At 38.5% G+C, this 13,374-nt stretch overlaps 1 protein-coding gene across 1 annotated transcript; it reads left to right on the top strand.

Moving 5' to 3' along the window:
• Positions 1 to 3,704: 3,704 nt before the first annotated feature.
• On the top strand, positions 3,705 to 12,567 carry endou2 (endonuclease, polyU-specific 2; the record flags this gene model as incomplete). Its single annotated transcript, XM_083986461.1, has 6 exons — positions 3,705 to 3,813; positions 5,666 to 5,774; positions 7,957 to 8,078; positions 8,907 to 9,019; positions 9,872 to 10,025; positions 12,316 to 12,567. The coding sequence occupies exons 1-6, from the start codon at positions 3,712 to 3,714 to the stop codon at positions 12,565 to 12,567; spliced, it is 852 nt and encodes a 283-aa protein (XP_083842587.1). The 5' UTR covers positions 3,705 to 3,711.
• Positions 12,568 to 13,374: the final 807 nt, after the last annotated feature.

The raw sequence follows: 13,374 nt of genomic DNA, 5'->3' as shown, positions 1-13,374 counted from the left end.
GCTATAATATAATTTTTTCCAGCCCTTCAAAGTGCAGGAAAAACACAGTTTTTATTTGGACCTAACCAACTCACGTATCCCTCCGCCCAGGGTTAGCGCCCACCGATCAGCAGTTGGTTAGGTCCAAATAAAAACTGTGTTTTTCCTGCACTTTGAAGGGCTGGAAAAAATTATATTATAGTGAACAATGGAACTGTGTATTTTATTTTCAGGTAAAACCTCTTTTAGGCCGTGAAAATAGGCCGTTTCTTTGGGTCTGTTCACAACACTGTATGTTGTAAATCTCTGGGCAGGGCTATTATGGGCTGGCGTTGCTAACGGGAGGAGTGCAGAGAGTCTTCTACTGCAATTAAAGTACTTAGGGGCTATTTGTAGATCATACAACCCCACTTTCACTCCAAAAAAATGCTACTATCCCTTTAAACTGTCATAGCAGACCTAATTGCCAAACTTTAAAAATTAGCCTATGTCAAGTTCTCATAACAAGGAACATCTCAAACAATGTCAACTTTGCATCAAAAGTGACATAACTTACCGAATGACACTTAACAACAGCTGTCATAAGTATTCATTGATGTTTATGACAGCTGTTATGTCAATCTTATGAATATTATAACTATACTATAATAATATAACTATTCAAGTCAAGTGTTACCATAGTGAAATATAAATAGAGAAACAGAGTGACTGTGTGATGAATCTCCTCCTCCTCCTCCTCCTCTTCCTCCTCCTCCTGCTGCTCTGGTCACCTGGACCATGACCCATATTTACCCTGAGGTCCAGAGGTGACGCTGCGACACACACACACACACACACACACACACACACACACACACACACACACACACACACACACACACACACACACACACACACACATATACACACAATCACACACACACACAATCACACACACACACAGGAACAATGAAACACTAAAGAAACAAAGCGGCCTGAGACTGAAAAGAGACGACAACACGGTGAAAGCCCTTTGGCTAGAGTTGCTGACGGGGGATAACCCTTTAAAACCAGCTACCAACTACCCCCCTCTGCCCCTCTGCCCCCACCCACCTCCACCTAACAGGCCTTTCTCCACACACACACACACACACACACACACACACACACACACACACACACACACACACACACACACACACACACACACACACACACACACCGAGCGACCGACGGCCACCGCTGCTCTGTTACTGTTACTTTGCCCCCGAAGACACACAAGGCTCAGACACACAGGAGAACAGCAGCAGCAGCAGCAGCAGCAGCAGCAGCACCTGATTGCCCCCCCGACACCCCGATACCCCGATACCCCGATACCCCGACTCTCTGGCTCTCTGACCCCCCCAACCTGCCCCACCTGCCCCAGCTGCCCCAGCTGCCCCAGACACCGGAGCTTCACCGCGCGGCGCAGACACAGGTCAGTGGATTTGGATTTTAATGTGATGTGGAGCCTGAATGATGGATGGATGGATGGATGGATGGATGGATGGATGAGGGAGGAGGAGGAGGAGTATATGTGTGTACCGGTATGTGTGTGTATGTGTGTGTGTGTGTGTGTGTATGTGTGGTGTGTTGTCGGCCATGTTTCAGCGGAGTGGAGGCGCTGGTTCATGAGGCTGGTGGATGGACGGATCGGCTCTGTTCTGTTTTTATAGTCAAACTATTTTACATCAAGGAGCCTAAATTGACACAAATTAGACCACACACCCAAAACACCAGAAATACACACATATTTACTTAGATTTTTTTCAATTTAGTCAATGTATACATTATAATTAGGGCCAATGGTGTGAATTTTTGGAAATAGCCTACTGTAAGGCAAGGCAAGGCAAGGCATCTTTATTTATATAGCGCATTTCATACCAAGGCAACTCAATGTGCTTTACATAAAGACAAAACATTTGAAAAAAAGAGAAGCATAAAACAGAATAAAAAACAAACACTAAAAACAGAGATAAAAGTAAAAGAAAAGAAAATAGATAAAGTTTTAAGTTCTTAAAAAGAGCTCAGCTATAAGCACGTGAAAAGAGAAATGTTTTTAACCTGCAGAGAAATTTCTGGAAAAAAGTGGTACAATTTCTCCAAAAACGTTTAAACATTTCTAGAAAAAAGTGGTTAAAAATTCTCTCCCCCCAAACAAAGTTTTACAATTTTTTTTTTTAGAAAAAAGTGTTAAGATTTCTAGAAAAAAAAAAAAAAACTAGAATTTTTTTTATTTTTATTTTTTATTTTTAAGTTTTAAAAGAATTCTAGAAAAAGGGGTAAAATTTGAAAAACAAAAAGTGGTAAACATCCCCCCCCCCCCCCCCCCCCCAAAAAAAAAAGTAATAGAAAAAACTGGTCAAATTTCAAGAAAAAGTTGTGGACCCACTCGAACCCTCTCAAGGACCCCTGGGGGTCCCCCGACCTCACTTTGAGAACCAGTGATTTTTAGACGATCACAGGCCCCAAAAGTTTTTGTCATAAAAACCTTAAAATCTGTGATGATGTGTGAAAAAAATGACAGAATTTATACTGTGAGGGATCAAACTGAGATTTAACAGGTTAACTGCACTTTAATCGTGACAGTTAAATAATAGAAAATGAATTAATTATCAGAGTGAAAACTAATGACTTCTGCTGTAAACGAGGCAAATCACACGTTAAAAACTCACACTAACAGACTCACTAACTCCTGACAGACTGGACACTACACAGTATGTATACAACACAATATATGTAGTATGTATGTATAGTGTGGTGTTCAGTGACACTGAGGGTGTGTGTGTGTGTTTTTGTGTGTTATTAACAAAGCTTCAGCTGAGTCAAACTGTTTTTACTGTGAGTTTCTGTTTTCTGTTGATGGGACGACGTTCTAGTTCCTGTCTCTCCTCCTATCACCTTGAAATGTCTATTATTATTATTATTATTATATTATTAATAGAATTACCTTTATAATCCTGTTATTATGTAGAATAGAAGTTTTTACTCTTATGATGAGACGATGGGTTTTTACCTTACAGACATGAATAAAATCCACCTTTAATGAAGCACAGCAAATATAGATTCATGTTTTTTTTTTTTACTGTGTCCTTATAAATTAACCCAACTTAATAAGTCTAAATATTTTAGTTTGATTGTTTTTCATTGTCAGATCGGGCAGATGATAGATATAAAGTCCCTCACTGCAAACTCAACCGTTTTGAGAATTCATTTGTTCCAACTTCCATCAAATTTCTTAACGCTGCTGCTTGAGGCCAAAGTCTATGCGATAGTTTTTTTTAATAGTGCTTGTATTATGGTGACTTTTTAGCATGTAGGTATTATTTATGAGGTGTATGTATGTGTTATGTTATGGGATATGTGCCATACTGTTATGTAAATGTTGGTGCTAGTACGGCTGAGGATGTATTGTATTGTTGTCATTGTGGCTGTCAAGGCGCATTTCCCTGAGTGGGACAATACATTTTTTGGTATCGTATTCACACAAAACTGAAGGAATCAGAGTAAATATTGATCAATTCAAGGATTTATAGACAAAGATAATAAACTTTTAATTGATTATTACTGGAAATTGAGACTTTTAAAAGCTCACACACACTCGTCTCGTCTCGTTCTAAACTGCAGATCTTTGTGATTGTTTTGTTTCCAGAGTCGATCTCTGAGCATCTGATCTGATCCAGAAGCAGCGGCGACGCAGCGACCGGTCGCATCATGATTGAGAGCGACAGAGAGCTGTCGACCATGGTGCAGGAGCTGTGGGACAACGACGTCAACAGACTGAAGCCTGGGAAGGACTACAGGATCTCTCTGCAGGTGAGGACACAACATGATCGATTATTGACAATATTAAAGCCTGATCAGATCTGTTTTGGTTTCTGTTTTTGGATTTATGTTCAGTTACTTAAAACGACTCATATATAAGGGCATATATCCACATAATACAACATAATATCATAACTTTATGACTATAATTAAAAAGTTACATTTCTTTACAGGTGTTTCTCAGCTTTTAACATTATTTATTAGGCCCACGGGGCAAGTGCACTGGGCACTACTGTTAAGGCCCTTTCACACTGCAGATGTAACGAATAAACGTCACGAAATTGTGACAGATACGACAATTATATTCCAAAGTTTCGCTTTGCGGGTGTGGTTCTTCGCCTCACGTCATGTCTTCAATCTGTTAATTATCCCTCAGGTATTCGCTATGCCACTGTTGTCTTGTTACCAACTTTACTCAACACAGCAGCTCACTGTCTGATCACTGATCAATATCTGATCACTGTCCTGACAGTATGAAAACAATATTTCTCCTCCTCCTCTCCTCTTTCCACTTAAATTTTGCATTGAAGTCAATGGGACGGGCGAAAAAAAAAGAGCGAAAAAGACCAATCATTGGAGTTTTACAAACGTCTACTGCTCAGGCATACTTTCACCTAGAGACTCCATTTAAACTTTAAACAGTAGACACAAGTCTTGTGTATTGTCGTATTACTCCACGTTTTGATAGGTCAAATAGTTTTTGATTAATCCCTGTTCAATGACCATGATCATTTTTTGAGAAATGTTGAGATCATAATGGGTGTGTATTGCACGGAATGTTCGTGTCAGAGTGCGTGACATCATCGGTTAGAGTGAGAGAGGCCCCGAGAAATATTCAGAATTTTTCTCTTTCCACACTCCCCCTGGACACAATTTACACTCTACACACATAATTTTTTCCAAATTTGTAGACAATCTTGTTCTGTTTCTCACCATGTGCTCAAAATATCAGAGAGACTTACAGAATTTAAACTCTGAGCCTCTAAGTGCGGCCACGTCTGTCTCTGCTCCTCATAGACTCCAATACACATATTTTCTGACAGAAGCAGAACGGACCGATGTTTTAAAATCGCCAGTGTCTTCAAAATATTTACTGTAGAAACACCAAATCGTACCAAATCTTTCAGGAAGTCCTTAGAGCACCGTTGATCTGTGTTTTGTTCTGATAGGAGTTACCGTTTTGTCACAGTAAGCCTAAATGCGAGACCGGTGCAGAGGCAGAAAATCGCTCTTTTTCTCCACGTTTCTGTCTGTCTCAGTATGAAAAGAGAAAACTGTTTTGTAAAGGTAAAAAAAAAGATTTATATGACAGAAACAGTGAGTTTGTGGGAGATGAAGTCTGAACTGACTCAGAACCATCTTTTAAAAATACTGTATTTTGTTTCTTTTTCAATCCAATTACAAAAATGAACAAATCAAGACAATTTTTTTTTTTTTTTTTTTTAGAAAACTAAAAAGAAACTTACAAAACATGAATTGAATAAACAAACTTGAATAAATGAAGTGTGTTTCAGGGAAGCTTCATGGAGGAAGTGAATGTTTCCATGATAAATATTCCATCAGTGATGTTACACCGAGACGTTTTTGTGCTTTTCTAGCAGCTACGCTCAGTAATCAAACAAGTATTTTGATTTAATAGGGAGCTCGTCTCATTTAGATGTGAAGTTTGACCCAAATGTGATCGATCATAACAGGATTTACTCTGGAACAGGAACCAGAACATGAATAACAGAATCACTTAAAAGGAATATTCTACTCTGGTTCTAGTTATTGAACTGCAGGATTTATCAAACAAAGTGTCCGATGTTAAAGTTTCTGTTTCTGTTTCTGTTTGTGTTTTCAGGGCAAAGCTGGAGACAACATGTCGGTCAACGACGACAACAACGACGGAGCGGGATCTCCTCTCTTCACCTACGTCGACGAGAACATCTTCAAGAAGGAGACGTTTTTAGGTGAGAGGAGAATATCCATCTGACTCAGTGCACTGCAGAAACTCTAAATCTTACCAAGAATATTTGTCTTATTTCTTGTCAAAATGTCTCATTTCTAGTCAAAACTAATCTCTTTTCACATAAAATAAGACTCATCACCTAAAAATTAACTTGTTTTTAGATCATTTTCACTTGTTTCAAACTAATTTTCAATTGAAATAAGTAGAAAAATCTGCCAGTGAAAGCAAGTTTTTTTGTGCTTGTAGTAAGAAAGAAAAACTTGCTCCACTATCAGATTTTTCTACTTATTTCAAGTGAAAATCAGCTTGAAAGAAGTAAAAAGTGTCAAAAAAAAAAGAAGGTACTTTTAATGTGATGAGTCTTATTTTAAGTAGAATTAGATTTGTTTTGACTAGAAATAAGACAAAATATTCTTGGTAAGATGTTGAGTTTTTGCAGTGTGTCTCTTACACAACGACCGCACCGTCACAAACTCTGGATCATGATGTCATCGTCACACGTCCTACTACACGTCCCTTTGCCGGTTTGATTCCCCCCTCCCCCCCTCCTCCTCCTCCTCCTCCCTGCAGACTGAAGCTGCTTCATCATTAATCTCCTTATGACACAGTGACGTGTTGTGTAACAGTCACAGCAGCAGCAGCAGGTTCAGGAGCTGAGTTACGTAACAGAGGGAGTTAGTTAGTTAGAGTTCAGTCTGAGGCCGACCGACGTCCACGTCCTATTGAGAATTTAAAAAAAGGAGGATTCCTCCCTCTGAGCTATTTTAAACTCAGTTTGTTCCCAGCGTCTGCGTCAGCGTCTGTCGTCAGCTCAGACAGCAGCAGCTTCTCACAGTAAAGTGTCACCAAGAGTTTAGAGTTAGAGTTAGAGTTTATTTATTTAGCACACAAATTTCAATAGTGCAAGGAGGGAACGAAGCCGGTTGGCTCGTACATAAGTTCCTCCCCTATAACAAATTACAACAAGACACATTTCAATGGCTAACAAATAAACATAGAGAAAAAAAAAGAGACAAAGTGCATACATAATCAATGTTATATGAGCAATGTTATATGAGCAAAATTATATGAGCAAAATGAACAGAAATGAGAAAAAAATAAAGAGATAAAGTGCAAAGTGATTCGGTAACAAATAGAGACAATAGAGATAAGTTACAAAAAAAAAAAAATATTAATTAAACTCATAAAGAGACAAAATGAGGATGTGGGATATGGAGAGAGCGAAAGAGGGAGAGGAAAGAGCAGGAAATTCAAGAGAAGTTGAGATGTATTTTTAGCTGCTTTTTAAAAAGTGAATAAGAAGAAATGGATCTTAGTGAAGGAGGTAGTCCATTCCCAAACATAGGAGCTCTGTAAGTCAAATTAAACTGATGATATGATGTGAGGGTGAAGGGTAAATATAGGGTAAGATTATTACTGTCTAGTGCGGTGAGAATGTACATTATAAGTGAAGGTAAAGACATTTTGAAAAGTGACAGGGAGATCTTGGTTCCTGTAAATAAACTTGTGAATAAACAAACAAATCTGATAGTTATTCAATTTGTGAATTGGTAGAAGAGAATACTTAGTGAGTCTGTTTGTTGGCATGCTGGGAAATAAAATACAATAAAAGTGACACAATAAGAGCAGATTTGTTTCACAGGGTAAGAAATGAAAATGTCAAATGATGTTGAATGAAGTTGTTTTTTTGTGATTTGATACAAATGGAAGTGAATCAGCAGATGATGTCGTCTCTGTTGAATCCATCCAGTCGTTGATCAGTGAAATATCACATGAATATCAACATAAAAAGTGAATATGTCAAGGCGAGGCATCTTATCTTATATCTTATATAGCACATTTCATACCAAGGCAACGCAATGTGCTTTACATAAAGACAAAACTTTAAAAAAAAAACAGCATAAAAACAAAAACACAGAGTTAAAACCAGGAGCAAAGAAGAATAAAAAAGTAAAAGAAAAGAAAATAGATAAAGTTTAAAGTTCTCAAAAAGAGCTCAGCTATAAGCACATGAAAAGAGAAATGTTTTTAACCTTTAAAAGTTTAAAAGTGCTTATAGTTGGGGCTGATCAAGAGTCCAACTTTTACTTGAAACCTGAAAAAACATTTTCAATATTCCCAAACTCTGCACTAAGTCATTGTTTGATGAATGTGTGTGTGTGTGTGTGTGTGTGTGTGTGCAGCCTTCATCTCTCTGCTGGACAACTATGAGAGCGACACCGGCGAGCCGGAGATCGTGACTCCAGAGGAAGTGGCCGAGAACCACAAGTTCCTGGACCTGATCATCCAGACTCCCACCATGAAGGTACCGACCACTCATCTTCACTTCGTCACCTTTATTACTCACAACTTTATTAGTCTGTGCGGTTCTGAACGATATTATACTGTATATATATTCTCTCTAACAGTGATGTCGTTGTATATTATGTCACCTATATTATCACACACACATGAAAATGAAGGTACAAACAAACAAACATTACTATTGTTTTTTGTATGTTATAAACTTTATAGCTACTAAAAACAATAGTAATGTTTGTTTGTGTGCATTCATTAAATATATCTGTATTATCCGAATAATAATGAAATATGAAATTTTCATGTTTAATTCTAGTTTATTAAGCAGCAAACATATAAACATTCAATATGTTTATATATTGTATGATTTCCCTTATTTACATTCAGGGAAACTGGTCACAGACTTTTGAATCCACTGTTTAATATCAACATAAACTGCCAGGCTTTGACATAACATATTTTTACAATATAAACAAACAGAAACATCTGTATGGACCAACATATTTGGAGATTTTATTTTAAATTTGTTCAAGTTTCTAACAGGTTCCATGTATATATATTTTTTACATATGTGCTTTTATTCATATGTTCAGTCACATGTTTGCAAATCTATGTATGTCTCCCTAACATGTGTTCCCTATGTCTCCCAATATGTGTCCCTTATATTGCTTGTTTTTAACATGTGAAGCATTTGAGCTGCCATGGGCATGAAAAGTGCTATACAAATAAAGCCTGATTGATTGATTGATTGATTGATGTTTGTTATGTGCTGTATAGAAAATGAATACATGTGTATACCGGTATCTTAGGTGTGTAACACACTGTTTGTTTGCAGATCGCCCACAAATACCTGGTGGAGAAGAATCTCTCTCCTGAGAACCCGACCAAGTTCAAGGAGCAGCTGAACAGAATCTGGTTCGAGCTCTACGCCCGCAGAGGGTCCAGCAGGTCGGTGGATCCACCGGAGGAATGTGGCGCTCAGACGGGAACTGGTTTACCCTGAGAAACCTGAACTCAGCATGTTTATTTATAGCCTGTTCAGGGTTTAAAGGGATAGTTCAACAGAACATTTTGGCAAATTGGCCCATTGCCATAATCACAATAGTCATTATAGCAGTAGGTTTGTTAACTTTATTTGTCGGTGCAAGCTATTTTTAGAACGGCGGAGCAGAGCCGTGAGCTGCTCAGAGCTACGCTACGGAGGCTCATTATGGGATTTCTTGGTTTCCCTCATCAAACTCATCAAATACACAATCCAACAACTCCACAACGCTCTGGTGGACAAGTTGTGACCTGCACATTCACCACGCTATGAGATAATAACACAACGTTACCACACAGAGTTGTTTTAGAGGGAAATTCAGAGACTGCTTGATGAAAAACTGTCCCTGAAGGCAACGTGCATCAGCGGTTTTGCATGTATTTCCCTCTACAACAACTCTGTGTGGTAACGTTGTGTTATTATCTCATAGCGTGGTGAATGTGCAGCTCACAACTTGTCCACCAGAGCGTTGTGGAGTTGTTGGATTGTGTATTTGATGAGTTTGATGAGGGAAACCAAGAAATCCCATAATGAGCCTCCGTAGCGTAGCTCTGAGCAGCTCACGGCTCTGCTCCGCTGTTCTAAAAACAGCTTGCACCGACAATTAAAGGTAACAAACCTACTGCTGTGACTATAGGGATTATGGCAATGGGCCAATTTGGCAAAATGTTGAACTATCCCTTTGACGCTTCACGGTGCTGAGTTCAGGGACCTGACCGTGTCTCTCTGTGTGTGTGTCTCTCTCTCTCCATCATCAGACCCGACTCCTCGGGGTTCGAACACGTGTTTGTTGGAGAGACGAGAGGAGGACGAACCGTCATCGGCTTCCACAACTGGATCCAGCTGTACCTGCAGGAGAAGCTGGGACACATCGACTACAAAGGCTACAGCGTCAACGCTGGCTCCCCCAAGGTGCAACAAGACACGCATCATTCTGAAAATAAACGTGTGACTTAGGGATGTCACAATTATACATTTTCTTGGTGCGATTATTGTCAGAGAAATAATAATCACGGTGTTACGATTATCACGATTATTATGCATTAATTAATTTCACAACACTATGAATGTGTAAAATCAAATATACACTGCAAAAACTCAAAATCTTTCCAAGAATATTTGTCTTATTTCTTGTCAAAATGTCTCATTTCTAGTCAAAACTAATCTCTTTCCACTTAAAATAAGACTCATCACCTAAAAATGAACTTGTTTTTAGATCATTTTCACTTGTTTCAAACAAATTTTCACTTGAAATAAGTAGAAAAATCTGCCAGTTTTTTGTGCTTGTAATAAGAAAGAAAAACTTGCTCCACTATCAGATTTTTCTACTTATTTCAAGTAAAAAAATGCTTGAAAGAAGTAAAACGTGTCTAAAAACAAGCTGCTTTTAAATGTGATGAGTCTTATTTTAAGTAGAATTAGATTTGTTTTGACTAGAAATGACATTTTGACTAGAAATAAGACAAATATTCTTGGTAAGATTTTGAGTTTTTGCAGTGTAGTCAAAATATAACTACATTACTCATTGTTTACACAAAATATTTCAAGTATCTATTAATATATGACCAATTGTTAATCCCCCAGGGGAAGTGTTTGAAATATTCAGGTCATAAATCGTCATCTATACCAAATGTTTACGTTTATTTTAATCATTTTTTGTTTTGTTTTGCTTTCTTTTTTTTTAATTAAAAATTACACGCTAACATTTAAATTCCTACCAATTCCATGTTACGTTAGTTAAATGGACCAGTATCTGAGCATTTACCTTTATTTTGGCGCCACATCTGCCAATATGGTTCCAACATCATCTTTTTGGAAAGTGACGGTATTTAGGAATCTTTACGATTAAATAATTGTGGCGTTTAATACCGCGATTAATTGTGAAAATAAGTAATTGTGACATCCCTACTGTATGTGTGACTGTTTTCTGTCTTTGTCCGGCGGCCTCTCCTCTCCTCTCCTCCGTCTTCTGTTTTCTCTCTTTCTCATCGTCGTCGCTCACACGCCGATGAGAAATTTCACTTCCTGCCACTTGTTTGCTCTCTCACCTCTCACACAGTCAGCAGGTCTTAGAGTTTCATCTTCCCATCCAGAGCAAACTGTTAAAGAAAAAACAAAAAAAACAAGTGACTGAGACGCTGTTTTTCTCGGGTTACCTCGTGTTCAGCAGAGCGGTGCCTCTTAAATCTCATATTGAGGGACAGAAATGATGTCTATAATCTGGTTTGTCACACATAGAAACATGTTTCAGCCTCTTGTTGTTGCATCGTTTTCATATCCTACTTTGCATCGTTCACCCTGTTCCCTCCGTACAAGGCAGCACACGACACACCGAGGTATTTGCATCAAACCTAGGAGACAGAAACATGTTGATGATAAATAATATTTTATATATTTTGACTTATTGAGCCTAAATTATGAGATGAAAAGTCAAAATGATCAGATAACTTCAACATTTTGAGATAATAACACAACGTTAGAGTTGTTTTAGAGGGAAATTCATGCAAAACCGCTGATGCACGTTGCCTTCAGGGACAGTTTTTCATCAAGCAGTCTCTGAATTTCCCTCCAAAACAACTCTGTGTGGTAACGTTGTGTTATTATCTCATAGCGTGGTGAATGTGCAGCTCACAACTTGTCCACCAGAGCGTTGTGGAGTTGTTGGATTGTGTATTTGATGAGTTTGACGAGTTTGAAACCAAGAAATCCCATAATGAGCCTCCTCTGTAGCGTAGCTCTGAGCAGCTCACGGCTCTGCTCCGCCGTTCTAAAATTAGCTTGCATCGACAATTAAAGGTAACGAACCTACTGCTATGACTATAGGGATTATGGCAATGGGCCAATTTGCCAAAATGTTGAACTATCGCTTTAAAATCATGAATAAAACATAGAAAGAATTAAGAAAAAAAGATAACATGAGATATTAAATCAAAATGATTTGTTCATAAATTGATTTTCATTTTATTTTTTTTGTTATTTTATCATTTCTCATGTGTTTTTTCTCTCTTGGCACCAATGGGCTTCTGTGCATAAAATATCTGCACTCAGGAAATGTGCACATCTAATCTCTCTCTGTCTTCTTTCCTGTGTTTCTCTCAGCACCTGTTCAACTTCACACTAGTTTCAGACGCTGTGAAGCTGCTTCTTCTCCTCTTTCATCACGCTGTGTTTTCTCTCTCTTCTCTCCTCTCTCTCTGCGCAGCCCGATGAGAACAAACACATCCTGGCTCTGCAGTTCAGCTGGAAGAACGGGATCAAGCCCAAGGGCAGCATCTTCATCGGCGTCAGTCCCGAGTTCGAGTTCGCCCTCTACACCCTCTGTTTCCTCTCCTCGCCCAACGAGCGCGTCAAAGTCCAGTTCAGTTTCTACGACGTGGAGATCGTCTGCCACCACTACAACCAGAAGCACATAGGCACCACTTACCCCGTGCTGCTCAAGTACCAGCGCCCGTGAGGCGGCAAAACCTCCAACACTTGAGCTCGCTTACAAAGTGTCATAGGTGTTGTTGTTGCCTTTTTATTTTAGATAAAGATACAATAAAACTTTACAAGACCCACTCGCATCTGCCTGTTTTAATCGCCCATGATGGCACAGTTTTTTTACTGAGCTGCTCTTCATATGTCCTGCAGCCTCCTCGGCACAAACCACTAAATACATCTCAATTTATGCACTTGTATTTCCTTGTCCCTGTGCTGTAGTACAAATCTGTCTGATGTAATACAGTTGCATTATAATATAGCTTTATAAAATCTCCCAGTTATTCACAGATAATCAGAATCAGAAGAATCAGAATAACTTAATTGTCTCCTGAGGGAAATGTATTTGTCTTGGGCCAGAAAGTGCTGCAGCCGACATGAGACACAATTACATAACACACCTGCACATGAACCACATTAATTCCATTTCAATACAAAATAAAATGAGATAAAATAAGATGGGAGCGTCCTAGACTGCCTTTTAAGGTAAAGCCAAACAGAATAAAAGCAGTGAATAAGGAAATATTGCACAGTTCCAACAGGAAATTGATATTGCACAAATGAATTTAGCATATTATTGCACATAATAATGACAATATTGATCTTTATTTATAGATGCTGGTGTTGATGTATAATTAATTCAAATATCATGACAAGGAGAGTTTGAAGGTGATCCGTGACTAAATCTGACGTTAATTCCCATCTACTGATTACCTTGTTTTAACCAATCAATGACAGGCCTCCTGAGGTGTGTGTATATTAACCTACACCTGAAATACACAGC

This window comes from Trachurus trachurus (genome assembly GCF_905171665.1).
Source record: "Trachurus trachurus genome assembly, chromosome: 14".
NCBI classification, from domain to species: domain Eukaryota; kingdom Metazoa; phylum Chordata; class Actinopteri; order Carangiformes; family Carangidae; genus Trachurus; species Trachurus trachurus.
This window is presented reverse-complemented; position numbering and strand designations above follow the sequence as displayed.